Source organism: Rhinoderma darwinii, chromosome 5 (genome assembly GCF_050947455.1).
Source record: "Rhinoderma darwinii isolate aRhiDar2 chromosome 5, aRhiDar2.hap1, whole genome shotgun sequence".
NCBI lineage: Eukaryota > Metazoa > Chordata > Amphibia > Anura > Rhinodermatidae > Rhinoderma > Rhinoderma darwinii.
Window position 1 is genome coordinate 324337332 of NC_134691.1, and position 27238 is coordinate 324364569.

General features: G+C 45.2%; 1 protein-coding gene across 5 annotated transcripts in view; it reads right to left on the minus strand.

Annotated features, from left to right (window-relative positions):
* ADAM22 (ADAM metallopeptidase domain 22) overlaps positions 1-27238 on the minus strand; it is a 250695-nt gene that overhangs the window by 22616 nt on the left and 200841 nt on the right. For 2 of the 5 annotated variants that reach the window (XM_075827623.1, XM_075827621.1), the window contains exons 24-29: positions 26750-26855; positions 26518-26608; positions 24761-24778; positions 16769-16963; positions 14281-14381; positions 2820-2886 (exon numbers count right to left, since the gene is read on the minus strand). In XM_075827623.1, the coding sequence (XP_075683738.1) occupies positions 2820-2886; positions 14281-14381; positions 16769-16963; positions 24761-24778; positions 26518-26608; positions 26750-26855 (578 nt within the window). The remainder of the gene's footprint in view (positions 1-2819; positions 2887-14280; positions 14382-16768; positions 16964-24760; positions 24779-26517; positions 26609-26749; positions 26856-27238) is intronic. The other 3 variants (XM_075827625.1, XM_075827622.1, XM_075827626.1) reach the window with 2 other exon arrangements.

Consider the following 27238-nt stretch of genomic DNA (forward strand, 5'->3'; position numbering starts at 1 on the left):
CCTATGCGTTGCCTAAATGAATTGAGAGGAGTGTATGACGCTGATTGGTCACTGATTGGTCAGCGTCATACACTCCCCTGTACAACGCCCACTTGGTCTAAAGTAAAAACACGCCCACTTGGGCATTCAGCAACTCATTAGCATAAATCTAAAATCGCTCATAAAGTGGTGAAAATAGATCGTTTTATTAAATAAAAAGCATTACTGTCGCCTACATTATAGCGCCAATCTCCTTATGTAGGAGATAGGGCACTTATAATGTGGTGACAGAGTCTCTTAAAGTGTAACTAAATGTTCTACAAACTACCAAAGCGGCAGAAGCACTCGTGTGAGCGCTCAGCCGCTTTGTTTCTGTTCGTCCTTTTCCGGAAATCAATGTATCGGAGTACGGGCTCAGTAGAAAGTCTATAAGCCTGTACACCGCTACATCGGCTTTCCGGAAAAAGCCAAACAAAAACGAAGTGGCTGAGTGCTCACACGAGTGCTTCTGCCGCTTTGGTTTAGCGATTGGTGGGGGACCCAGTGCTCGGACTCCCACCAATCAAAACTTCTGACATGTCACTATGACATGTCAGAAGTTTGTTGAACATTTAGTTACACTTTAAAGTGAATGTCCACCTTTTGACACAATGTAATTTTTAGGACCAACATTAAGGGCTGATTCTTTTTTTTAAATATATCTTTATATCCTTTAATATATCTTTATCCACTAGGGGGAGCTTAGGAGGTAACTGCATACTGTGTTATGGAGTATAAGGTAAGCTCCTAGGCTCCCTCTAGTGGTGGCTGCATGCATCAATAATTTTAACTCTGGCTTTGCAAGGGATTTGGAACTCTGTATTAAAAATCGGAGCTTCGTCCACTATAAAGATAAACTAAGAAAATAATCAGCACAAAATTTTGGACCTATTTCGATAAGAAACAAAAAAACAAAATAGTGTTCAAGGCTGGACATTCATTTTAGGAGCATTTTTGGCTCAGCATTAACATTACACCTTTTGCAGAATAGACTCACAATAATAAATCACTACTGATTATAGCAATATATGAACTTTGCCTCTCTCATCATTGAATGGAACATCAGTGAATGATGACTGTCAAGTGAACTGCATGCATAAAAAGAAATGAAACAAATTATTTTCCTGAGGTTGGTCAGCTTTTAAAAAAAAATATAAACCTGGATTCAGCTTTTAGGGCTGGTATCGTATGGCATATAGGTCTAGAAAGGTGGTAGAGACATGGGTTGCCCATATTTTAACACCACATTGTTTTTAGGTCCAACATTTTGTAATGATTAATTTTATAATACACGGTCAAGTCCCATTATTATGACCAGCATCTAATATCCAGAGTAACTGCTGTGTACAGCACGGACCGCAGCTAGATGGGCTGGGAGTGATCAATAAGGTGCTGGTCGGTTGTCTTAGATATCTGTAGCAGAGCATCCCACATTTGCTGGAGGATACGTACAGTGAACAAGACAATCGAGGGGGCCAGGGAAGTACTTGGAAGTCTTGGTCGTGCTCCTCCAACCACTGTCGGACATTTCTAGCCGTGTGACGTGTCGCATTGTCTTGCTGGAAGATTCCATCTGCCCCAGGAAAGACAATCAGCATGTATGGGGGGACGTGATCTACAACGATGGATTTATACCCAAATTGGTTCAGAGCCGTCCACGTGGATGAGTGGCCCAGAGAATGCCATGAAAAAATTCCCCAGACCATGAAGCTGCCGCCACCAGCTTGTGTTCTTCCAGCAATGGTTGCAGGGTGTTTGTTCTCTGATGTTTCTCGCCTGACACGCCAACGTCCATTCATTCGATGAAGCAGAAACCGTGACTCAACGGAGAAGGCAACACATTTCAGATACTGCCGTGCAAATTGATCTTTTTTTTTCCGATGCACATTTGTTGTATAGGAGCAGTGACCATCCGTCTGCTCCGGAGCCTCATACGTAGTTGAGTTAGTTGAACTGTTGTATTAGACACACGTCTGGTAGCCCCCTGGTTGATTTTCACGGTGAGCTGCTCAACTGTAGCATGTCGTTCAGCCCTCGCGCACCTTTGTAGCCAATGTTCACCTCTCACATCAATGGCACGTGGCGCTCCGCATTTTCCACGTCGGTTATTCCCAATGGAGACATTTGTCCACTCACGATACACTGTCACCACAGCAGCATGCGAACAGTTCACAAACTGCGCTGTTTGAAAACTACTGCCACCCTTGGCCCGAAAGCCAATAATCATCCCTTTTTGCAACTCTGATAAATTGCCCTTTTTACCCATGACAACGAGTGATATGTGATCAGACAGCCTATCGCACACCTTACATACCCACCAAGCCAGCCCACCACACATCACTTCCTTCTTTGGCTACAGGCTGCCGACGTCAAAAGCAGTAGGTGGTCATAATAATGTCACTCGACTATGTGTATCTTTATATTGGTCAGTGCTCCATTTTTATAAAACAAAGCTCCAGATCCCCTGCATAGACATAGCGTTAAATGAATGCAGTCCGGTTGCCTGTAGCCACCACTAGGGAGAGCATAAAAGCTTACTGCATACTGTCTTATTATTGAGTTCAATGTATATATGCAGTAAGCTCCTAAGCTCCCCCTAGTGGTGGCTTCAGGCAGCCAGAATTTTATCATTTAACTCTGTATGTCTAAGCACAGGGTTATGAAGGATATATGAAGAAATTAATCAGTGAAGGATGTTGGACTGATTTAGATTAAAATTTAGACAAATTAGTGTTCAAGAAGGAACATTCACCTAAAGCCATATAGTCTGCAAGGCTTAAAGAATACCAGGCTGTACTCACTCAGTGGAATTTGATCGTGGTCTGAATCTCTTTCCTCTTAGTTTTTTTCTGCTGCTGCTTATGTTACCTGAAAGATATTAAATTACAATATTTCTGCTGAAATCATTGGATATAATTGTTGTATATGTAAGTACATTTACATTGGAATTATTTAGGAAAAGTGTATGTCGACAAAGGAACTAACAATATATGTGTAAAGGATTTGCCAGACACAGCTTCTGTGTCGACGCCCGTGGGCAATCAGTCTGCACCTGCTCTTATGTCTGTGAGACTGACCCCATCTTCCACCACTCAGGATGGCAGGCTTAGGAGTGGGAGAGCCTATCACAGCCTGGCCATACAGAGCTAGCTCCCGCCCACTGTCTATTTATACCTGCCTTTCCTGTTCCTCCTTTGCCTGTGATTCTTCTATGCTTGTTTCCTGGCTTGCTGCTGTTGCTTGTACTACTCATCCTCTGCTTGTTATTGACCTTGGCTTTCTGACCACTCTCCTGCTCAGCGTTTTGTACCTCGTTCTCTCCTAGTTTGACTCGGCTCGTTCACTACTCTTGTTGCTCACGGTGTCTCCGTGGGCAGCTGCCCCGTTTCCCTAGCTTCTGTGTACCCTTGTCTGTTTGTCTGTCTTGCACTTACTGAGCGTAGGGACCGTCTCCCAGTTGTACCCCGTCGCTTAGGACGGGTCGTTGCAAGTAGGCAGGGACTGAGTGGCGCGTAGTTTGGGGCTCACCTGTCTGTCTCCCTAGCCTGTCATTACAATATGGTAATTTTTCTCTCTCATTGCAAATACTCTAAGGCTGTTTCTTTCATTTTACCACACTAGGCATATTTGAAGTTTTGTTTTCTCTCCCTCAATTCTTCTAGGTACACTTGCAGAAAGTCATGGATTTTGTAGGATTATAGTCAGGTGTATGATTAACGAATTATACCAAACAGGTGATAATGATCATAATTTTCATATGTAGGTTAAAACACAGTCATTAACTGTAACAGAAACAGCTGTGTAGGAGGCTTAAAACTGGGTGAGAAACAGCCAAACTCTGCTACAAAGGTGAGGTTGTGCAAGCTAGTTACGTCACAGGTCCACCATGAGCACAGCAACAAGACACAAGGTAGTTATACTGCATCAGCAAGGTCCCTCCCAGGCAAAGATTTCCCAGCAGACTGGGGTTTCAAGATGTGCTGTTCAAGCTCTTTTAACCCCTTCCCGACATTTGACGTATCCATACGCCAAAGTCGGGTAGGGGAAGTACGGAGCGGGCTCACGGAGTGAGCTCGTTCCATACGATGCCGGTGTCGGCTGTATGTTACAGCCGACACTTCAGAGTAACTAGCGGCATCGCGCTCGAGCGCGATTCCGCTAGTTTAACAAGTTAAATGCCGCGGTCAATACCGACCGCAGCATTTAAATCCTCAGAAAGAGGGGGGCGACCCCCTCTAACAGCTCATCGCGCCCCCCGCAACGCAATCGCGGGGGGAGATGGTTGTTATGGCAGCCTGGGGGCTTAATGAACGCCCCCAGGTCCGCCATCTTTGTACACCTATTAAAGGTAATGTGTCGCTAGAATTTTTTTTTGTTAAACTGTTAGTGTATAAATGATTAAACATTATTCTAATTTTTTTAATTTTTTCACGAGTCAGGAAATATTATAAATTAGATTCTAATTTATAACATTTCCCAGTGCTGGTCACTAGATGGAGCAATTCCCAATATTGCAGCATTGGCATGTGGTAAAGCAACCACATTGCTTTATGCTGCAAAATTTGAGAATACACACTCGCTCTAGTGAGCTCACAGAATCCCCCCTCCTTTATCCTGGCTAGTGCCAGGAGAAAGGAAGGGATTGAACGTTCAAACCTCCTACACGGTGTGTCGCCATTTTTTGAGTGAACACACAGTGTAGTAGGTTTACATACAGTAGTAAACACACAGTAAAACACGTACATACACAGACATAACTTATGTCGCCGCCGCCGCTCCCTCTGGTCCGTCTGCTCCCTCCGCTCCAAGTGCTTGCTTCAGAACACAAGTCCGGAAGCCGCGACCGGAAGTAGTAATCTTACTGTCCGGCCGCGGCTTTCGGTCCACAAGAAAATGGCGCCGGGTCCCGTTCGCATTCACTATGGGGCTGTATGTGCCGTATTCCATGTCTGTATGTGTCGTTAATCGACACATACAAAGATGGAAAAAAAAATGGCAGCCCCCATAGACAACAAAAAGTTAAAAAATAAAAAAAAGTAAAACACAAACACACAAATAAATAAACATTTTTTTAATAAAACACTAAAAGCAAATTGATATAAAAATATTTTTTTTTCGCGACACCCGTCCTTTAAGCCCTGCCTCTGGCAGGGCTTAATAGATGACTGTCAGAATCACGATATACTGCAATACATTAGTATTGCAGTATATCGTGCAAGCGATCTAACGATCGCTGGTTGAAGTCTCCTAGAGGGACTAATAAAAAAAAGTAAAAATTAGTTAAAGAAAGTTTTTTTTTGTGTAAAAAACAAAAAAAACAATTAAAAGTTCAAAAAACCCCCCTTTTGCCATTTTCCACCTAGAGCATATTAAACAAATAAATAAATAAACATAATTGGTATCGCCGCGTCGATAAAAGTCTGAACTATTACAATATATCATTATTTAACCCGCACGGTGAACGCCGTAAAAAAAAAAAAAATTGTAAACGCCAGAATGTCTATTTTTTGGTCACCTAATCTCCCGCAAAAAATGAAATAAAAAGCGATCAAACCATCGCATTTACACAAAAATGGTATTATTAAAAACTACAGCTTATCCCGCAAAAAATAATCCCTCATACCACTTAAATCGACAGAAAAATAAAAAAGTTATGACTCTCGGAATTTGGCGACACAAAATAAATTTTCTTTTTTACACTTAGGTTTTTACTTGTAAAAGTAGTAAAATATAGAAAAAACTATACATATTTGGTATCGCCGTAATCGTCCTGACCCGCAGAATAAAGTTAACATGTTTTTTTAATTGAACAGTGAATTCCGTAAAAACCGTGGGTGAAAAACCATCGAGGAATCGCTGTTTTTTTTCATTTTCTACCCCACAAATAATTTTTTTCCCGTTTCCTAGTACATTATACGGCAAAATAAATGGTGCTACGAAAAACTACAACTCATTCCTGCAAAAATCAAGGCCTCATAGTACTATATCGACGGAAAAATAAAGACGCTATGGCTTCTGGAATGTGGGGAGGAAAAAACGAAAATGAAAATCTGAAAAAGGGCTGCGGCGGGAAGGGGTTAAAGCCCAAAGAAATGGGCAACTTTAAAGACCGTAGACGCAGTGGTCGGCCAAGGAAACCTAGTGCAGTAGATCAAAGACACATCATGCCTACTTTGAAATTGGAAGATGTCCAGCAGTGCCATCAGCTCAGAACTGGCAGAAACCAGTGGGACCCAGGTACACCCATTTACTGTTCGGAGAAGTCTGGCCAGAAGTGGTCTTCATAGAAGAATTGCGGCCAAAAAAACGTTCACGTCGAAACAAGGCCAGGCGACTCAACTATGCACGCAAACATAGGAACTGGAATGCAGAAAAATGGCAGCACATTCTCTGGACTGATGAGTCAAAATGTGAAATATTTGGCTGTAACAGAAGGCAGTGTGTTTCCTGAAGGGCTGAAGAGCGGCACAATAATGAGTGTCTGCAGGCAACAGTGAAGCATGGCGGAGGGTCCTCGCAAGTTTGGGGCTGCATTTCAGCAAATGGAGTTGGGGATTTTGTCAGGATTAATGGTGTCCTCAATGCTGAGAAATACAGGCAGATACTTATCCATCATGCAATACCATGACCTGCCTAAGTAGAGTCGTGTGTTACTGAACCTTCCCTTACCCATCCTAGCCCTCCACCCCCACCTTTAGGAAAGACACGTGACACCGAGGTTGGATGTGAAATGGCCACAGCAGCCGTTTATTAATTTCACAGTTTTATAAAAACAATTTAAATCCGAAACATTCGGATAACTAGTTAGGAATCCACCCGAGAATTCCTTCTAATAATTCACATGACCCAATATGGGTCAGAATCGTAAATAACAATTTTAACGTTAACATTAACCCGAGCAGAGGAAGTCCTTGAAGCCCTTTCAGATATTTCTTTTTTAAGAACACACCGAGTTAGCCATCTGCAAACCACCAATTACCTCCAGCCGTAAACCAGCTCTGAAGCACCGTTCACCTCTGCAGATGGCTCCAACCACTAGAAGTCCACTTCAAGGGGATAACACCCGATGAAGCCCTCAAGTGATATACCGACCACTAGAAGTCCACTTCAAAGGGATAACACCCGATGAAGCCTTCAAGTGATATACCTTCCACCAGAAGACCACTTCAAAGGGATAACACCCGATGAAGTCTTCAACCATGTACCTTTTTTGGGGGACGCATACCCCCGATGCGACCCCCCCACCATTTTGTACTGACTGGCCTCAAGGACTCCCCCCGCCACAGCGAAACAGGCCTTGACCACCTTAAGCCTGTGAGTTCCGCCACACCACCAATGCCCTCTCTATTCCTTCTGCTATCGCCAAGCTCCAAAGATCAATGCCAACCTCGGTCAGATGAACCCCATCACTCCTCCAGAAGTTCCCCACTCCTGACTCCAAATCCCTGTGCCGCACGCAAATGCCCCCGTTTTTTGCCACAAAACGGGACACCGCCCGATTCACTTTAATGCAAGCCTTATTGACTCTCTCCACTGACCTAGCCAACCGCCAATGTTTCCTTGGGACTATGTCCGACCACACTATTACCAACTTGGGATAAGAAACCCATAAACACAACATATCGTGTTTGATATCCCGCACCAACTCACGAAAGGGGCGGACTCCTAAGTCATTCCCACCCACGTGCAACACTAAGACCTCCGGAACCCTGTCAAGCCGGGCATATGTCTGGAATTCCGCCAACACCCTGCTCCAAGACATACCTCTAAATCCCAGCCAATGCACAACCGCATCCTGTCGCGGAATGCGCAACTGGCGACCGTCAGGGCGGACGTCCGCCCTCAAAGCCCCCCAGTGCACGTAAGAATGACCCAGCAACCACACCAAACACGGAGGCGAATCTGAAACGGAAAAAACAATTAGACACCACCATATAAACATTTCTTAAGCGTTAACAACCAAGCTCATAGCAAATGGGGGCGGACATAGGACTTAAATCTGTTGGATTCCCAACGACCAATGCGCCGCACCCCTTCATCATCCAACCCCCAGCGCCCCGCTTCCGTTGCTGTGCCAATCCTGAAGGAATGAGATGAATATGAGCCCGCCGCGACACCAACCGCCGTCAGACATTTTTTAAATACAGCTCCAAACTGAAACCTGGACAAAAACGACCTGTCCACTTGACGTAACAAAGGCAAATCTGGAAACCCCGCTTGCAGCTTAACACCCCGCATGCACTCTACTGGGCACATAACCGACCCCGGGAGGGCGAACAAAACTATCAGCTTACCCTTCCCTACTTGGTCAGTTTTTGACCGACGCAACCATACCTCCAACCGATCTGCGAATAGGCTCACCTCCCCAGATCTCAGCCCCCCTGCCTGTTTGGTACTTGGCGACACCAACTCACCTATTCTAAATGCCCCAAAGAACGCTAACGAAAAAGCTAACCGAAACAAATCCATTTCGTCTGAAGAACGACAGACCGATGCTAATGAACCGCCCAACGAGCTAAGCAAAGCAAACGACACAGGCCTTCTACTATCCGCCTCCACTCTACCTCGGCGCAACCCCTTCAAAGCCTGTAACACCAGAAATTCCTTCGATACATCCTGAAAGCCTCGCAACTTAAAACCAAACGCCACCGCAGATATGAACCGGTTCACCTTTGCCAATGAAAACCCCGCCTCCCAGGCATCCCCTAACCAGTACAAAAGTGCCACCAACGTGTCTCTATCCGTATTGACGTCACCCAACTCTCTTACCCACTCCTCCCACTGCCTCCAACAAGCAGAATAAGCACTCCACGTCGTGCGCGCCAAAGACCTTTTTACCAGTTGTTCTACGGGACCGAGACCAGATCCCAAAGATGTTCCGGACAAGCCAAACCGAGACGTTCCGCTTCCGGTGCCAATTGCCGAAACCGGTCCCACTGCGAGCGAGAAAGAGCATCAGCGATACACTTCCGTACTCCCGGCACATGCACCGCCACCACCCACGCGTTCAACGACAAACACACCAACACTAAATGTCGCAACAATTGAACTACCGGAGGAGAGGACGCCGTGATGTTATTAATGGCCAGCACCACCCCCATGTTGTCGCAGTAAAAACGAACCTTCTTATCCCTGAGCCTGTCCCCCCAAATGGTCGCCGCCACCACGATGGGGAACAGCTCGAGCAGGGCCAGATTCCGCGTGAGTCCACTGGACACCCAACTAGCCGGCCATTGACCTGCGCACCACGGACCTCCCCCATAAGCTCCAAAACCGCCCGCCCCAGCCGCATCCGTAAAAAATATTCAAATCACTCGTATCCTGTGCTGGGGCCATCCATAGCGAGCGACCTTTGTACTGGCCCAAGAAGTCATCCCAAACCTGAAGATCAGCTCGATGCTCCTCCTTGAGCCGCACAAAATGATGCGGCGCACGCACTCCCGCCGTTGCCGCCGCCAACCGTCTACTAAACACCCTTCCCATTGGCATAATCCGGCAAGCGAAATTCAACTTCCCCAGCAGCGACTGAAGCTCCCGCAGCGTCATTTTCTTCAGCCTACAAGCCCGCCGTACCTCCAGCTTCAAAGCACCCAACTTATCTGCAGGGAGACGACACTCCATTGCCACCGAATCTATTTCAATTCCCAAAAAACAAATCGTCGCTACCGGGCCCTCCGTTTTTTCTGGCGCCAAAGGGATCCCAAAATCCCTCGCCACCTTCTGTAGCGCATAAAGCAAATTACCGCAAACCGGCGAACCCCCCGGGCCAACGCACAAAAAAATCATCTAAGTAATGGATCAACGAATCGACCCCGGATACTCCCCTCGTTACCCACTCCACGAAGCTACTAAACGCCTCGAAGTATGCACAAGAAAGGGAACACCCCATCGGAAGGCACCGATCCACGTAAAAAGCCCCATTCCAAAAACAACCCAACAGCCGTTGGCTTTCTGGATGAACTGGCAACAACCTGAACGCCGCCTCGATGTCGGTTTTCGCTAGCAACGCGCCTGGACCCGCAGCCCGCACTAAACCCACCGCCTTATCGAATGAGGTATAGACTACGGAGCACAACTCTTGATCAATCCCGTCATTTACCGATGAACCCTTAGGATACGATAAGTGCTGAATCAAACGAAATTTCCCGGGCTCGCGCTTAGGAACAATACCCAACGGGGACACAACTAAATCTTTTACAGGCGACTCAACAAAAGGCCCCGACATGCGACCCAACGAAACTTCTTTTGACAATTTTTCCGACACGACTCTAGCATGCAAGTAAGCCGATTTTAAATTCCTCCGCGTAACCGGAACCTCATAAGGAGGCGGAGGAATAACAAAACCAACACAAAACCCTTCGTAAAGCAACTTAGCCGCCGCCCTATCCGGATACTCATTTAGATAAGGGGCCATCTTTTCCACCCTCACCGGTGACACCCCCTTGACCAGCCGCGGAGGACTGGTTCCCTGACCTCTTTTTTCGCAGGCATTTTGCCGCCCCGTGTGATGCACCATTACACTCGGAACACACGTGCTTGAACTTGCACGTGGCCCCGAACTTACACTGGCCTTCATTAAATTGCCAGCAAAAACCCGCCTTTCCCCCGCCGCCTTGTCCAACCTGACTAGACTGGCCTCCTTGGCCGGCGCTCCCGGGAAAGGACTGCCTAACCGGAGCCGTAACCCGTAACCAGAGAGCAATATCCTTCTGGTCCCACCGAATCGCCGGCCGAACCGCTTTCCGCTGACGGAATTGCTCATCGTATCGCAGCCACGCCTGACCCCCATACGCCCTATGTGCCTCCCCAATGGCATCAAAATAACAAAACAACGCCGAACAATTTTCCGGCGCCTTTTCCCCTATCACACTAGCCAATATGGCGAACGCCTGCGACCAATTAACGAACGTCTGCGGGATAAGCCTATACCGCCGCCGTTCCTCCTCGTCCTTTTTACTCTCGTCCCGCTTGCTCTTATCCAAATTAAATTTAGCGAGAGCGGCAAGAGAGAAAAAATCTCAACATATTCGTCCTTCCAGATCCGCTCACGCATCTCCTGCTTTAAATGCGCCCCCAACGGACCTTCGAAACAAACGTACACCTCCCCACGAGCACGGTCATCAATACGCACCCGATCGCCATCTTTTTGTGCCTCGGTCTGTACCGACACCGCGACCGCCTCCCTAACCGCCTGCACGGGCCGCGCCTGTAACAATCCCACGTCCCCGGGGCCCTCCCACACTACCGCCGGGGACACTTCCGTGACTACCGGCGCCGCCGCCCTATCTAGGCGCCCGACCAGCTCCCTCAAGCAACCCACTAAATCTGCCAGACCCGCGCCATCGCGCCCGCCCGCGCCACTACCGACCACCGATGCGACGCTAGCATCCCCCCCGCCGACACCCGACATAAAAATCGCTGGATATGACAATGATGGAGTTACACACTCACCGGGCCGCACAGGCGCTGTGTTCCCGTCAGCCGGACCATCCTGACCTCGACGATACGCGTCCAGTTCACCTTCCTCCAGCTCTTCTCTCGCAGACGACTGGCCATCCCACCGACATCTTCGGATCGGAGATGATGAAGCGCTGACCGATGGGCCGGTAACCTGCCGCCCGACCGATGGAACCCAGACTTCTGACCGGACCTGTTGCCTTAACGTCCCTGCAGATCTAGGCGTCCGTCTCGATGATCCTGAAGAAGCCTGCCCCCTGGCCGGAACATCACCAGGCGGGGCGGCCGTACCTTGTCCTCCAAATCTTCCATCCGATGGGGGAGGGGTGACAGGGAGCCCGGCCTGCGACTCCCTGCTTACCGCCGGACCCGTCGCGGCTTGGGATTCCTGCCAGGACGCAGGGCCTGGGAAGGGGCGGTCCTCCCAGCTGCCTGGCCTGCAGCGTCCGAGATCGGGCTCCCTCTGCGACGCCGTGTCCGCGGGACTGCCTCAGGACTGAGGCGCTCTGGAGGTCGAGACCGCCGGGAGGGACAGGTCGACCCGGCCTGCGTCGCCGTCACCCCCGGCAACGCTCTCTGCCTGCTCCGAGCAGGAGCGGTTGTTGCCGACTCCCCCCCCCGCCGCCATGCTAGGAAGGGGGCCGGGGGAGGGGAGCCTGTCTCCTGCAACAGACCCCGAACGCCGGGCCTGACGTGGCAAAACGGCGTCCGGGATCCTCGCTAATGCAGCCACGGTCTCCTCCAGCCATCCGGGACCGTGGTGCACAGCAGCTGCACGCAGCTGCTCTAATAAAACTGCCTCCGACATATTTACGAGCGCGGGCAACGGGGAGCTTGTGTTTCCCTGTACTACTCCTCCCGCTGCTTCCGGCTCAATGCCGAAAACAGCGGGAAGCGCAGCAACGGCCCCCTGACTCCTCCTTGTCCCTCCTCCACCCCCTCCAACTCTTCCTTACCTCTTAACCCTTTCCCTACCAGGGAGGTCATGGAGGCTTCCCCTTAAGCCCTGCAGGCTGCGTCCAGCCCCTTCTTCAGAGAGGTGTCTGATTGGCTCCAAATTTATTCTGCAGCAGAACAAGGACCCCAAACATACAGCCAATGTCATAAAGAACTATCTTCAGCATAAAGAAGAACAAGGAGCCCTGGAAATGATGATATGGCCCTCACAGAGCCCCAATATCAAGATTGAGTCTGTCTGCGATTACATGAAGAGACAAAACGATTTGAGGAAGCGACATCCACAGAAGATTTGTGGTTAGTTCTCTGAGATGTTTGGAACAACCTCCCTGCCGAGTTCCTTCAAAAACTGTGTGCAAGTGTACCTAGAAGAATTGATGCTGTTTTGAAGGCAAAGGGTGGACACACCAAATATTGATTTGATTTAGATTTCTCTTCGGTTTATTCACTTTGCATTTTGTTAATTAATTTAAAAAAACTATTAACACTTCGGTTTTTGAAAGCATTCTTACTTTGCAGCATTTTTCCATAACGGTCTGGAATTTTTGAACAGTACTGTTATATATATATATATATATATATATATATATTTATTTGCGACGGTGGCCCCTCCCCCAGCAAGGCCCCTTAATAAGAAGTCCGGTTAGTGGCTAAGTTATAGGGGACGCAGTTGCAAACAGGCACTAAAGGAACTGAGCTACATCACTATAGCTGGACCAAGTATTGGATTAAGGAGGGGTGGTGAAGCGGGCGATTTAGGTTACTATGAATTATTTTTACATATTTAAAGGGTAACTAAACTTTCAAAAAACTTTTAAACATGTCATAAAAGAATAGTGATAACTTAGAAGTTTTGATCGGTGGGGGTCCGAGCACTGAAACCCCTACCGGTCGCTAAAATGAAGTGGCAGAAGAACTTGCATGAACGCTGTGCCGCTTCGCTTCTGATAGTCACTGCTTTCCTCGGAAAGCTTCGTGAGCAGTGTACGAGCTCCTAGACTTTCTATTGAGCCGGCACATCACTCGCTCGGCTTTCTGAAGAAAGCTGATCAGAAACAAAGCGGCACAGAGTTCCCCCAAGCACTTCTGCGGCTTCATTTTAGCAACGCACACCGATCAAAATTTTTGACATGTCAAACGTTTTCTTTAAAAGTTTCGTTAGCCTTTAAAAGTGACACTACGCGGAGCTTCATGTGATTGTAACTACAAGAGCTTTTCTTCCCAATCTTCTTGGTGCCAGGAGACCCTGCTAATCCAGATATTACCCCAGGTTCAACGGGACTAGAAGAAAAGAGCCATCTTCTGTTTTTTAGGCTCTACTGAATGTGCAGACCTTGCTCACAAGTTCCAGTCACAGGGAAAAGTTATGCCGCTTGTATTGTATAAAAGATTCATCATGTAATTTGAGGCGCACAATCCTGACTTCTGCTGGGAGTGACTGGCTAATGTGTAGCAACGGACTAAGCTGTGTCGGACTGGAGTTTTTTGGGCCCACCCTCCATACAGAACTTGTGCTTGTCCACTTTTTATTGCATCATAAACTTTTTATCACCTTTTTGATTATCGATAGTGTCAAATTGATTTGTGAATCAGTCAATAAGAAATAGACCCTAGTGTCAAGTGGTTGGCTACAAAGTCAGCTCCAAATCTGGTTGTCCTCTGCTGGACCTCTACGGCCCATTACTGTGTCAGAGCCTGGGCCAATTGAATGATCCTCTGGTAACTCTGGTGGGCCTGTCCCACCTTGGGCCTAAGGAAGGCAAGATTACTGATCAGGAACGTTCACTACTTAATTCTGTCTTTGATTTTCTGGGCCATCCTCCATTAGATTTTCATAGGTACACTTACCTTGCCAGGAGTTACTCCTCGGTCGTCCATTTTCACAAACATCAGAAACGTGTTTAGTGTCTGGGATCCTTTCGCTCCATGAGTGAGACAGACCATTAGACCTAGGAAAAGAGAAAACGCAACTGAATCCTTCATCTGCAGTAAAGTGAGGAGGTGTCTGAACAAACACAATGGAAGAAAGTGTCAGAATTAATGACTACAAGAACAAATAAAGAGATACCCCTGATGTTCTAGACAGGGATATGAAGACCATGGATCACAAAAACCGTGACATCTATGAGCAGTGCCAATATTCCTATATTGGTAGCCCAACAATAAAAAAGGGGGTTCTCTGTTTCTTCGTTTAGTGTAAAGTTTTTTTGAACGGAGTACATTATATAATCCAGACACTTTTTTATCCAGATTCTGTAGTAATTTAGTCCCTGTAAATCCAGAATGAGGTATATTTACACAAATTCCTATATATACACGACTAGGGTATGGAAGCCCTTGATTGACAGAGTCAGGCCTCATGCACACGACTGTAAAAATCGTCCGTAATTGCCGTCCATGATTCACTTCTATTGTTCATGGACACCTTCCCATTTATATACGGGAAGGTGACTGGGCCGTAGGTACCGCAAAAGATAGGGCATGTCCTATCTTTTGCTTTTTACGGTCCGTGCTCCCATACTTTGTATGGGAGAACAGGCCAAAAATGCGGGCAGCTGTACATGACCGTCGGCCGTGTCCGCAATCACGGCCCGTGATTACGGACACGGCCGTGTGCATGAGGCCTCACTGTCGACCCCACAGACTATACTACCTTACTCTCTAAAGGGCCCCTTAAGCCTAGTGGGTCCAATCATCTGGCCAGGTTTACCTAATGCTTTACCTGTACAAGCTGGATATAAACAAACAGCTATGTCCCCGTAGCCGTAATATCTTAGGTACAAAACTACTACGAGGCGCACAATTTAATGATAACTGGGGTACATGAAAAATATTGCTAAAGATCCCGCCCCATTTCTAGTTGTTTAAAAAGAGGAAAAATAAATTTGAATTAAAAAAGCGTACCTAGCAAACTACAGAGAACGTGCCAAAAAATCCACCAGGGGTCTATCGACTTCTAATCCCTTCTATCTTAAACTGGAAAAGCTGAGTAGAGTGGAGATTAATTAAAGGGACGGTGCGAGGGAGAACGTTTCTGCTGCAGTTTCTATCCACAGGCAAACCAGCCTAAGCCTCGTCTACTTTCCTAAAATTGGATTTCTACTTGGACGCATATAACATGTAAATAAAACTCAATTTCTTTTCTTATTTTTAACCCTTTGGATTGTGTTGAGTAGAAGAAAATCGCAGAAGAGAATAATATGCTTCTAAATGGAAATATTTCTGTAATGCGATGGAGCATGCCACATTTTTTTTTTTAACAAGGATTTCTTATGAATGAGGCACAGGATGGAGCCATCGCAGGCTATGGGCGCCATATTACAGATCGGTACAACACGGATCCATAATTTGGCTTTGTGCATGAGGCCTAACTCCTCGGAAAACACACCAATTACTTTCTGGGGAGCCAAACAACGATGTCAGGAGGCTTGTAATTGGCTGGTAAAGTTTTAGAGGTCCGATTGACAAGACCCCAGCATTGACCACAATCTCCATAGATCCACTCATTTAAAATGAAAAGCTATGGCAACTATACATCCTGAATTTTTACAAATTATAGAACAAACCCTATAATTTCCTTCCGGCCTGAAAAAAAAAGCCCATATCCAGTCTTTTATGCATATTCATGAAAGGGTAAAAGAGGTGGAAAGCTTTATGAATTGTTTAAAAGAAAAAAAAAAGGGGACTCTAAGGGGCGTAACTATAGAGGATGCATGGCACCTGAGCCTTCAAGCATGAGGGGCCCAAAAGGTCCTCCAGCCCCATTTGACGACTTCATTACTATAAATGACACGTGATAGTTGGGGGGGGGTCCTCTTGCAGATTTTGCTTTTGGACCCAGGGGACTCCGGGAAAAACAGGGAGCCCAAGTCGAAGGGGACCCTCCTTGACTGACTATTTCTTACTACTCTTTTAGTTTGCCAGTCTTTATTCTATCACCAAGTTTCTGTCAATCACAGTAATACGTTAAAAGTAGGCAGCGTCATTGTATTTTGTCATGCAATGATGAATCCAACCCGTTAATAAAGTCAAGAATAAGAATAACAACAACCGTTTGCTTTGACTTCAAAGGAGCAAGATGATTGTGAATGAACCCAGGCTTACTTCAATGGGAAGCAACAATTATTATGTAGGACTCTCTTATAATATACATCCATGCACCACCCACTGTTTATATATCACTATTAGGTGCCATAACATATATAATACCAATGGAGAATTTAAAGGGCCATACCCCCAACACTAAGAACTGAGCTGCAACTACTTTGAAGTCAAATTATTATGGATTTCCTTTATCACTATTCCACAAAGAAGAAAAATTAAAAAGGAATCAAACCTTCTGCAAAATAATGAAATGTTCTGACTAATGGAATAATGTGGGATGGAACAGGCAGAAATCTGAAAATGCGACAGAATAGCAGACCTCTTCTTAGAACTAGATCCTGAGTTTGAGCTGACTCCGGGAGGCAAGTCGCTATAAAAGGAGTCGACATCTCCAGCCTTTTTTACATAATCTCCCTGGGGTATTTGTCTAAAGCATAATAGATATTGTAAAGTCAGAAAACAAGACAAACGCACATAGAAACGACACAGACATAAAAGCATTAGTTCAGAAGGGGAAGGACAGAGAGGGTAAATGGGACATGTATGTTTCACTCTACAGGACACACGTCATCAACACGCGGCTCTCCCGGGATGGAGGTGCTGTAGCTGCCTTCCATGGATCACCCAACAGGACATTGACAAAGCTCAGGATGGCATAAAAATATGACACCGGCAATGCACCTGCATATAAAAGGCTCCAACTCGTCTCCAAAATTGCGTTGTTATGATAGCGATGTTATGTTTCATATAAAAAATGACAGCTGAACTCTCATTGCTCGCTAGGGGCACCCAAAACTTTTTTTTTCAAGACCTAATGATGAGTATTTGAGACAATGTAGGGTAAGTGTATAATAAGGACATATTATAAGTGTCCTATTTTCCATGGCTATTGGACTTGCTTGATTGTTCATAATATATATCCATGCTCTCCGGAGTAGGATGTATTTTATCACCCCAATAAAAGGGCTCATGCACACATCATTGATTTTCACCAGTGTATTATCCGCTTTTTTAATAGATAAGCACACTGACCATTCATTTGTATGGGGCCATGCACACATCCGTGTTTTTTGTTTTTTTTTTGCAGATACATGTGCCCGACAGGTCCTATTCCTGTAAGCTTTCCGGTTCTGTCTCGCCCATTCTATTCAATGGTCTGTTAAAAAAACTGACTGCACATGAGAGTTGTCCGTGTCTTGCGGATTTGTTTTTTGCGGCCGTATAAGAGGACAAGGATGAGTGCATGAGGCCTAAGGCAGTGTCTATCTCCTAAAGTTTGATACAGAAGTGGAGGGACAACATGCTCAGGGTCAGGACAAGCGGTACACAGGTGAGGGGCCTGCCTAGCCCGCAGTGGCATTTGCTTAAAGACACAGAAAATTAATAATGAATTAATTCTAGAAGCTGTGCTAATTTCGCTAACTTATCAAAACTTGCTAAGTGACCCCTGTATATTCTGCTGCTTGCCTCAGATGTGAAACAATTCAGTTGGCAGATAATCTGTGAGTCAATAAGCTGCACTACAAGGCCAGTGGCATAACAGTCGTGGCCTGTGTACCTACATTACACAGTCGAAATATAGCCCCAGATGCTACCGCAGAGTAGGATTCTGGTGCGGAGAAAAGAATGGACTCTTTCCTGACATGCCTCAAAGTGCTTCATATTGTACCAGACTGAAACAAACACTAAACTGTGTGACCAGTGAGCATGTGAGGGGGGTGGGGGGTGAACGGGCACATTTTGAAATCTTTGTCTTGGGCACCAAAGCACCTTGTCCCAGTCCTAAACATGCCTATTGTTTCAGGTTACACCAACCAGGTAATCCCGATAGGCAGTGCTCATGGACTTTACTGCCATAGAGAGCAATTTATTAAATTTCAGCTTGCAGAGTCTTTCTCAAGTACTTGAATACAGTTCTGCACGCTGGAATGTCTCTTGGTCTACTTTATGACTTGATGCGGCTGCCTTCCTTGACCCCCAACCTGCGGCTCTTGAGCTGTTGCGAAACTACAACTTTTAGCATGACAAGGTACACAGGGAGTTGTAGAGTTGCTACAGCTGGAGAGCCACAGGTTAGAGTCCACTGCTTTGGATGGATGTATTGTTGGTTAAAGGAGTTCTCCTGCTAGGCTGCATTGTAACGCAGACACAGCTGCTGAACAGCTACAGGCGAAATATAGACACGTGGTGCTCAATGCTTTTCTCTGTGCTTTGTCAATGACCATAATAACAATTTGGAAGATCTATCTAAAGTGGTGCAAAGTAAAAGTGGAGTAATTGCCTAGAGCAACCAATCTGGTTGCAGATTTCATTTCAAATAAAGGGATTAAGAGCTGAAATCTGATTGGTTGCTTTGGCAAGTACTTTGTTTTCCTTTGCATCCGTTTTGATAAATCTTCCACATTGTATTCATAAACAGGATTTTTTTTTTTTACAATTTTGTTGATTTAGCACCGAAACAAGTTTTAAATTGAAATTGTGATTTGCAAAACTGATTTATTAAACCAGTGTACAAATGTCTGGAGCATTAGGAAAAAGCACACTTAAAGAGAACCTATCACCTCCCCATACTTGCGCAGCTGAGTGCAGCATGTAATGGGGAGGACTGCACAAACCCTGGGGCACTTTACATTTTTTTCCTATCCTCCGCCGTTATTTAGATATTGGTGCCGTTATATTTGGCGCCCGATATTTAAATAACCCCCTGAACTGTCAATGGGGCGTGTACTGGCAAGGGGGCATGTAACATGGCTGTGACACTGTGCAATTAGCTAGGGACAGTGTCACAGCAGGAGCTGGAGTGAGAAGGGTGTGTGCGTGCGCACGCGCAGCTCAGAGCTGTGCGAGCATGTGCGCGCACGCTCTCACTCACTCTTCAGCTCTCGGCAGACGAGGATAAGACTGTGTGATCTCTCGCGTGCGAGATAGATCACACAGTCTTGTCGTTCTTGTCTGCCGAGAGCTGAAGAGTGAGTGAGAGCGTGCGCGCGTATGGCTCCGAGCTGAGCGTGTGCGCGCACACCCTCTCCTCGCTCCAGTTCTTGCTGTGAGATGGTCCGTAGCTGATTGGATAGTGTCACAGCCATAGTAACACACCCCCTTGCCAGTACACGCCCCATTGACAGTTCAGGGGGTTATTGAAATATCGGGCGCCAAATATAACGGCACCGATAGCTAAAAAACGGAGGAAGATAGGGAAAAAATGTAAAGCAGCCCTCCCCATTATATACTGCACTCAGCTTCACATGTATGGGCAGGTGAAATGTTCTCTTTAACATTCACCCAAGTTTATTTTATATTTACCTTCTAAAGCTGCGGTACAGATTTATAGTAATATTTCTATTCTAGTTTTATCTAATCTCGTCTAATCAAATACTCTCATTTAATCTGTCTTTTGTTTTTTTTTATATTGCAGGTATTTGATTGTGTGATTTATCTGCTTATCAAGAAAGTGGAATTACAATGAAATGAATCATGTATTTCTCTAGACAAGACGGGTCTGATTGATAAGGTTTATTACATTTTCCATAGATGTATGAAAATGTTTAAAATGGCCACGCAAGGCTCAATATTGTCCTCTAACATGATGATCACATGATGATCAGGCCAAATATCATGTTGCGTAGTGAGAAGATAATGATCTAGGGATTGATCTTATACAAGAAGATTTTTTAACATGTTGTTAATGTATCTGTGCAATTAATACAATCCTTACCTATTCTATGATGTAAGGGAAGAATGCTCACCTGTCAGGAGTCCTAGATGGACAGGTATCTAACCGAACTTCAAAGGGATGGAGCCATGACAACCCGATTTTATGTTTTTGACTTATCAATTAGACAGCTTATTAAAGTATGATAGGTGGAGGTCTGACCTCTTGGACCCCCTTTTACCAAGAGACCCAAGTCCCCGTTCTCAGCCAAAGAGTTCTCTACTCATGCCATGAAGGCCGCTACAGCCCATCCTCTTATGAACGGTTACATTTTGAAGAACCCCTATATGTCCAAGGTTCACTATAGATTCTATGGTTCTGAAGATTTGCAAACTACCTGACATGGATAGTGACCCAGACTATCTAAGGACTGCTCAGTTAGTAAGTATACTTTGCTAATGTAATAGCCATAAAGAATGCACCAATGATTTGCCCATAACTGAGGTGACATGTAATCCAATGCAGTTGGATTTCCATGCACAGATAGGTCTTCCTTGTACTGTATGTGGGTGAAATTTACTTTTAAAGCCTAAATCCACAGGAAATTGAGGTGTTACTGTAGTAAATCCCTGTATCCCATTCCATAGCCCATTCACTGGATCTTGGAAGATGAGATTTGGGGTTTTGTTTTCTTGAGTCCTGATGCTGGTGGTCACTTGTGAATCTCTTTCTCTAACAAAACATTATTTCTGCAGAGTAAAAACACATTTTGACTTCTTAATCCTGAGAAGCGATTATGTTAAGGAAAGGAAACGAAACGACTGGTAAGCAATAATCCTCTGCAAGTACTCTGCCAAACAACCCTCCATATCTCAGCTTCCCTGACGCCTGTGAGTGTGCTATGGAGGTGTATAAACTGAATTTGCATTATTATTATTTTTTGTGGAGATAGGCTATGACGGGGTTTAGCTGTTGGTTGCAGGTAGCATATGGCCCTGGGTGCCAGAGTGGGCAAAAATAAGCCACTAGGCAAGGGTATTTAGATAAAGGGCTAGGGCAGTGAATGGAATCTGTTCCACAGGTAAAGGTAAGCCTAGATACAACTCTGGTATAACATGAAAATGTGTGTTCATTTGCAATCCAATTGATTTAAAAGGGTTTTCCAGGACGTTGATATTCATGGCTTTTCCTTAAGGTCCTTTTACACGGGCCGATCATCGGGCAAACGAGCGTTCTTGTGAATGCTCGTTCCCGCTCATTGCTCTGTGTAAGCAGCCTCGTTCATCGGCTGATCGCATAGTTTATGCAGCAGAAAATATTATCGTTGTCGACAGCACATCTCTGTGTAAACAGGGAGATGCGCTGCCAACATGGTAGAAATATATAGGGACAAGCGATCTTGGTAACGAGCGCTTGTCCCAAAACATAGCTCCACGTGAAAGTAGCAAACGAGCGCTTATCAACGAGCTGTCTAGTTGATCGGCGCTTGCTTACATGGCCCATGTTGGGCTGTGTAAGAGGACCCTTAGGATAGGTCATCAATATCAGATCGGTGGAGGTCTGACTCCCTGGAACCCCACTAATCAGCTTCATTTTTTACCAGGCACAGCGCCAAACAAGTCTACTTCACTTCTCTCATCTCCACACTATCTAATAATCCAAAACGCCTCTTTGATACTTTTCACTCCCTCCTTAGTCCTAAAGTTCAGACGCCAATCACAGATCTCAGTGCTGAAGACCTGGCCAATTATTTTAAAGTTAAAATTGACAACATCCGGCATGATATTATCTCCCAGTCCCCTAGTAACATCGATCCCCTTCCCCCCCGCACTCCCTCTTCTTCACTCTCAGCATTTCACCCAATAACTGAAGAAGAAGTCTCGAGGCTCCTCTCTTCTTCTCGTCCTACTACCTGCCCTAGTGATCCTGTCCCCTCACACCTCCTCCAGTCCCTCTCCCCAGCTGTCACTAGTCACCTGACTAAAATATTTAACCTCTCTCTTTCCTCTGGTATCTTTCCCTCCGCTTTTAAACATGCCATTATAAACCCATTATTGAAAAAACCAACTCTTGACCCATCCAGCGCTGCCAACTACCGACCAGTCTCTAATCTGCCCTTCATCTCCAAACTCCTGGAACGCTTGGTCTACTCTCGCCTTATCCGCTATCTCTCTGCTAACTCCATTCTTGACCTCTTACAATCTGGTTTCCGCACTCTACACTCCACAGAAACTGCCCTTACTAAAGTCTCAAATGATCTCTTGGCGGCTAAATCGGACGGTAAATCCTCTCTCCTGATTCTTCTGGCTTTCTCTGCAGCCTTTGACACTGTAGACCACAAACTCCTACTTAACATGCTCCACTCTATTGGCCTCAAGGACGCGGCTCTCTCTTGGTTTTCCTCCTATCTCTCTGACCGCTCATTCAGTGTGTCATTTGCTGGTTCCACTTCTTCTCCTCTTCCCCTTGATATCGGGGTTCCTCAGGGATCAGTCCTAGGTCCGCTCCTCTTTTCTCTCTACACAGCTCCTATTGGACAAACCATCAGCAGACTTGGCTTCCAGTACCATCTCTACGCTGATGACACCCAATTATATACCTCTTCCCGTGACATCACCCCTGCTCTAATACAGAACACCAGTGATTGTCTGTCCGCTGTCTCTAACATCATGTCCTCTCTCTATCTGAAACTGAATCTTTCTAAAACTGAGCTCCTTGTGTTCCCACCATCTACTAACCTCCCTAAACCTGATGTCTCCATCTCTGTGTGTGGCACTATCATAACTCCTAAGCAGCACGCCCGCTGTCTCGGGGTTATTTTTGACTCAGATCTTTCCTTTACTCCTCACATACAATCACTTTCACGCTCCTGTCATTTTCACCTCAAAAACATCTCCAGAATCCGCTCTTTTCTTACGGAGAAAACAGCCAAAACTCTCATTGTTGCTCTGATTCACTCTCGTCTTGACTACTGTAACTCATTACTAGTCGGTCTTCCCCTCACTAAACTCTCCCCTCTCCAATCTATCCTCAATGCAGCAGCCAGGCTCATCTTTATGACCAACCGCTACACCAACGCCTCTAATCTGTGCCAGTCACTGCACTGGTTGCCCATCCCCTTCCGAATAAAATTCAAACTTATTACTCTCACCCACAAAGCTCTCCACAGTGCTGCACCTCCTTACATCTCCTCCCTCATCTCTGTCTACCACCCTACTCGGGCTCTACGTTCTGCCAACGACCTTAGATTAAAATCCTCCATTATCCGAACCTCCCACTACCGTCTCCAGGATTTCTCTCGTGCTGCACCCGTCCTCTGGAATGTGCTACCCCAGACAATCAGATTAATTCCCAATATCCACAGTTTTAAACGTGCCCTGAAAACACATCTATTTAGACAGGCCTATAACATTCCCTAATCTGACTCCTTTCCATGGCCCTCCATTTAGATTAGTCATCAGAATAAGATTCCCTCACACTCCTTCTCTTCATGTCCGTCATACACGGATAGTGGCTGGTGACCGGCTCATGCAGCTTTATGTTACCACCGCATGTGTATAAAAATGGCCGGACCATTGTACAGAACAAACACTATTACACTTTGTGTCTCCCTTATGTCCTCATAGATTGTAAGCTCTTGCGAGCAGGGTCCTTACTCCCCAGGTTTGAATTGTAAATGAACTTTGTCACTATGTAATGTCTGATATTGTTTGTTTCATGTTCCCTCTAAATTGTAAAGTGCTGCGTAATATGTTGGCGCTATATAAATAAAGATTATTATTATTATTATTATTATTATTGGTAATGGTATTGCAGTTCAGTCCAATTCACTTGAGCTGCAGTACCAGGCACAGCCTCTACCAAATGTACGGCACTGTGTCTGCTTAATGAAGTGGACACAGCGCTGATCAGAGCCCATAGATCGTCAGTATCAAAGTCCCGGAAAACTTCTTTAAATATATGGAAAAATGTGTCTACAGCTAGGGAACATCTTAAAGTAATACATGAAGCACACTGAGACAATGTCTAAGCAAGAACGCTTCTATCAAACAGCTTGTACTACTTCTTACAGACAAACATTAAAACGTAAAAATCAGACCACGACCTGTTATTATGAACCATTTACCGATGTAGCAAATTTACGGATGTAGCAGAGCTGAGTTTGTTAGATCTGCTTGCACATCATGAAGACACGGTGTTAAAGATAATGCAGAAGGTTTACATGTAGTCTTGTGACATCACTTGTTCCACCTAACAATCTGAGCTCTGCTACATCTGCATAAGGTGGGAATGTAACAGTGGACTGGGTAGAGTGTTGCAATGTATTCTCTAGCTAAAGTATCTCCCTATTCTATCAAAAGAGTGCTACGATCTGAGATGCAAAATCTGAGAATCAAAATAAAAATACTCATAAGTGCATAAGGACTTTTCACAGAATCACTATTTGCCGAGCAGACATTAGGAACCAATCGGCCATGAAAAACAGCATGGGACAGATAAATGAAAATTATGAAAAAACGGTAAACTAGTGAACGTGATGAAATGTGGTCGAAAGCGCAGCCAATGACTTACCGTTCTCTCCGATAGTTTCTTTTCATGTCAAAGAAAAAACAAATCATTAATTCTACTTCAGAAAACGCAGTAAAGAATCAGGAGTCAATAGTAAGTGCCCCTGTGACTCTAGAGTTCCTTCCGCCACCTCCAGTACTGACCTGGCTTCTGGGAAAACAATCTACAGACCTTTTTTGTTTGTTTGTATCTAAATTGTAACTGGGATGCCTGGTTAAGAAATCCTAGTTTTAAAAGCTCTACTAGGGGATTCTGAGTGAATAGAGGGGAGTCCCATGTTCAGGACCCTCATCTAGCAGCCAAAGTGGCTACAAAGAGTGTCCCTTGCTCTGGAGGACCCGGCATATGTGTGAATTACAAGTACAGTCTATGGATTTAAATAGGACCGGTGTAATACTTCATGTCTCCTGTGGTGGAGCTGCAGGCAATTTGAACACTTGCTGCCAGGTTACTTTACGGATTAAACCTGAACATGAACTCTCAGTCACAGGGGCACATACTTCTTTATTAAATGACATACCGGTAATCACTTTTTCTTTGCATAAGCTGCATGCTGATATAAATTTATTTTTCCAAATATGATATCCTAATGGACAACCATTATAACTCCACACACTTTGTATAATTACATAACTTCACCTGTCTAAAAAACGTCTTACAAAAAATATTATTGAGTATTATTTTCTTGAATACTGGACAGTAAATCTGTCGAGTTATGCATCAATACTGGCTCAGTGCATGTATCATTGCATAACTAGGCATATTTTCCATACAGGAGACTGGGAAAGCTGGGTGACAACCCATGTTGGGGTGGTAATGGAGAAAATATTTGTTGTCACAGATATTATTAAGAATAGTCTAAACAAAATGGCACGACTTCACACAAGATGAAGATGCAGGACTGCACAGGTCATTTATATTTTTTAATTTTTGGGTGTAACTAAAAAAAAAAGTGAAGTCTCTTTGCCAGTCAGGGGTCCAACATGGGTAGATGTCTGACTGACTATAAAGCGGATTTGTCATCAGACTATGCTGCACTATGTAAGGGCCTCCAATTAGCCAAAACAACACAAAAATAATTATCTTGCCGTTTGGCTAATAATAACCTTCAAAGAATACCCCGGACTCCTATTTATGAGTCCAGTGTATTCATGAGAGAAGTGCTCCCCTGCCTCTTTCCGCCCCTCTCGGCGGTGATGGACGGCTAGCTGCTGTGTATCTGCATAAACAGCAGCCCATCAATCAGGGTGGGAAGGACAAGGGGAGGTGGGGGAGATCCCCTCATGAATACATCAGACTGTGGTCCGACTACCAACTGTTCATTGGTGGCTTAAAAAAATAATTGAGTGAAAAGTCGAATTAAGTCAATTCCAAAAGTCTTTCCATAGACAATAGAAGATTGACTAAAGGTGCCCATACATATTAGATGAAAGCCAGCCAAACCCACCAACTCCGGCGGGTCCGGCAGGCAGATGTCGTGTGAAAGGAGGATTGGGCATTTTGGATTTCAACATGCCCGATCCTGCTCTCACGGGAGATAAGCCGCTGCCTAAAGTGCCTGGCAGCAGCTGATTCCCCTCTCTCCATTGAAAATAAATGCACGCTCGGTCGATGATGGAGTGGGGAGCAATAGCTACTGCCAAACGGGCGTACAGGTGACAACTATCTAAAGTGGAGCGGCACTTTGAAGTAAGGAAGGCACTCATCACTATGATCTGCCACTACATCTAGGAATAATACGCAGTCCATGCAGCACTTACTTGTAACCCCAAGCTGTAATTCCTAACACCAAGACCAACACTAGCATGGTACCAGCAATAGCTCCTATGATAATGTTTGTACTAACAACTCCTGAAAGAGAAGCATATGTCATATTAGTTACTCCGCAGCCGAGTATTGTATGGTAATAGTATATAGTATCATATATAGTATATAGTATCATAGCATAAAATATATAGAACTAGAATTTATATATGCGATGTGCATACTGACCATCATTAACCTTTATCTCCTTTTTCTCCTCGTAAGGGAAATAGGTGCTGCAATCATCCCCTGCGTATTCTTCATCACAGACGCACTTCAATTCATTGCTGCAGATCTGCAAGTAGAGGACATGCAAACTTGAAATTAAATACGCATGAGAAGCAGATATGTGGATTTAAGAAAATAAAGCTTTATATATATATATATATATATATATATATATATATATATATATATATCTAACTAAAATCGACCTCGTTTTCTAATATAGTTTGTGTATCAATTTGTCAAAGCTTTCTAGATCTCTGCTTGCAGTCATTGAATGGGACAGCTCAAACCCCTTTGGCACTGCGCAGAGATTTCTGTTACTGATAATCTGATGCAGGGGCCATTCAAATCCATGACTGTATGCTCTAATGCGGTGGGTCAAGAAACATGGCAGAGGCGTGTGCCAAAAGCCTGTACTGCACTTCACTGCATACCACTGTAGGGTACCCT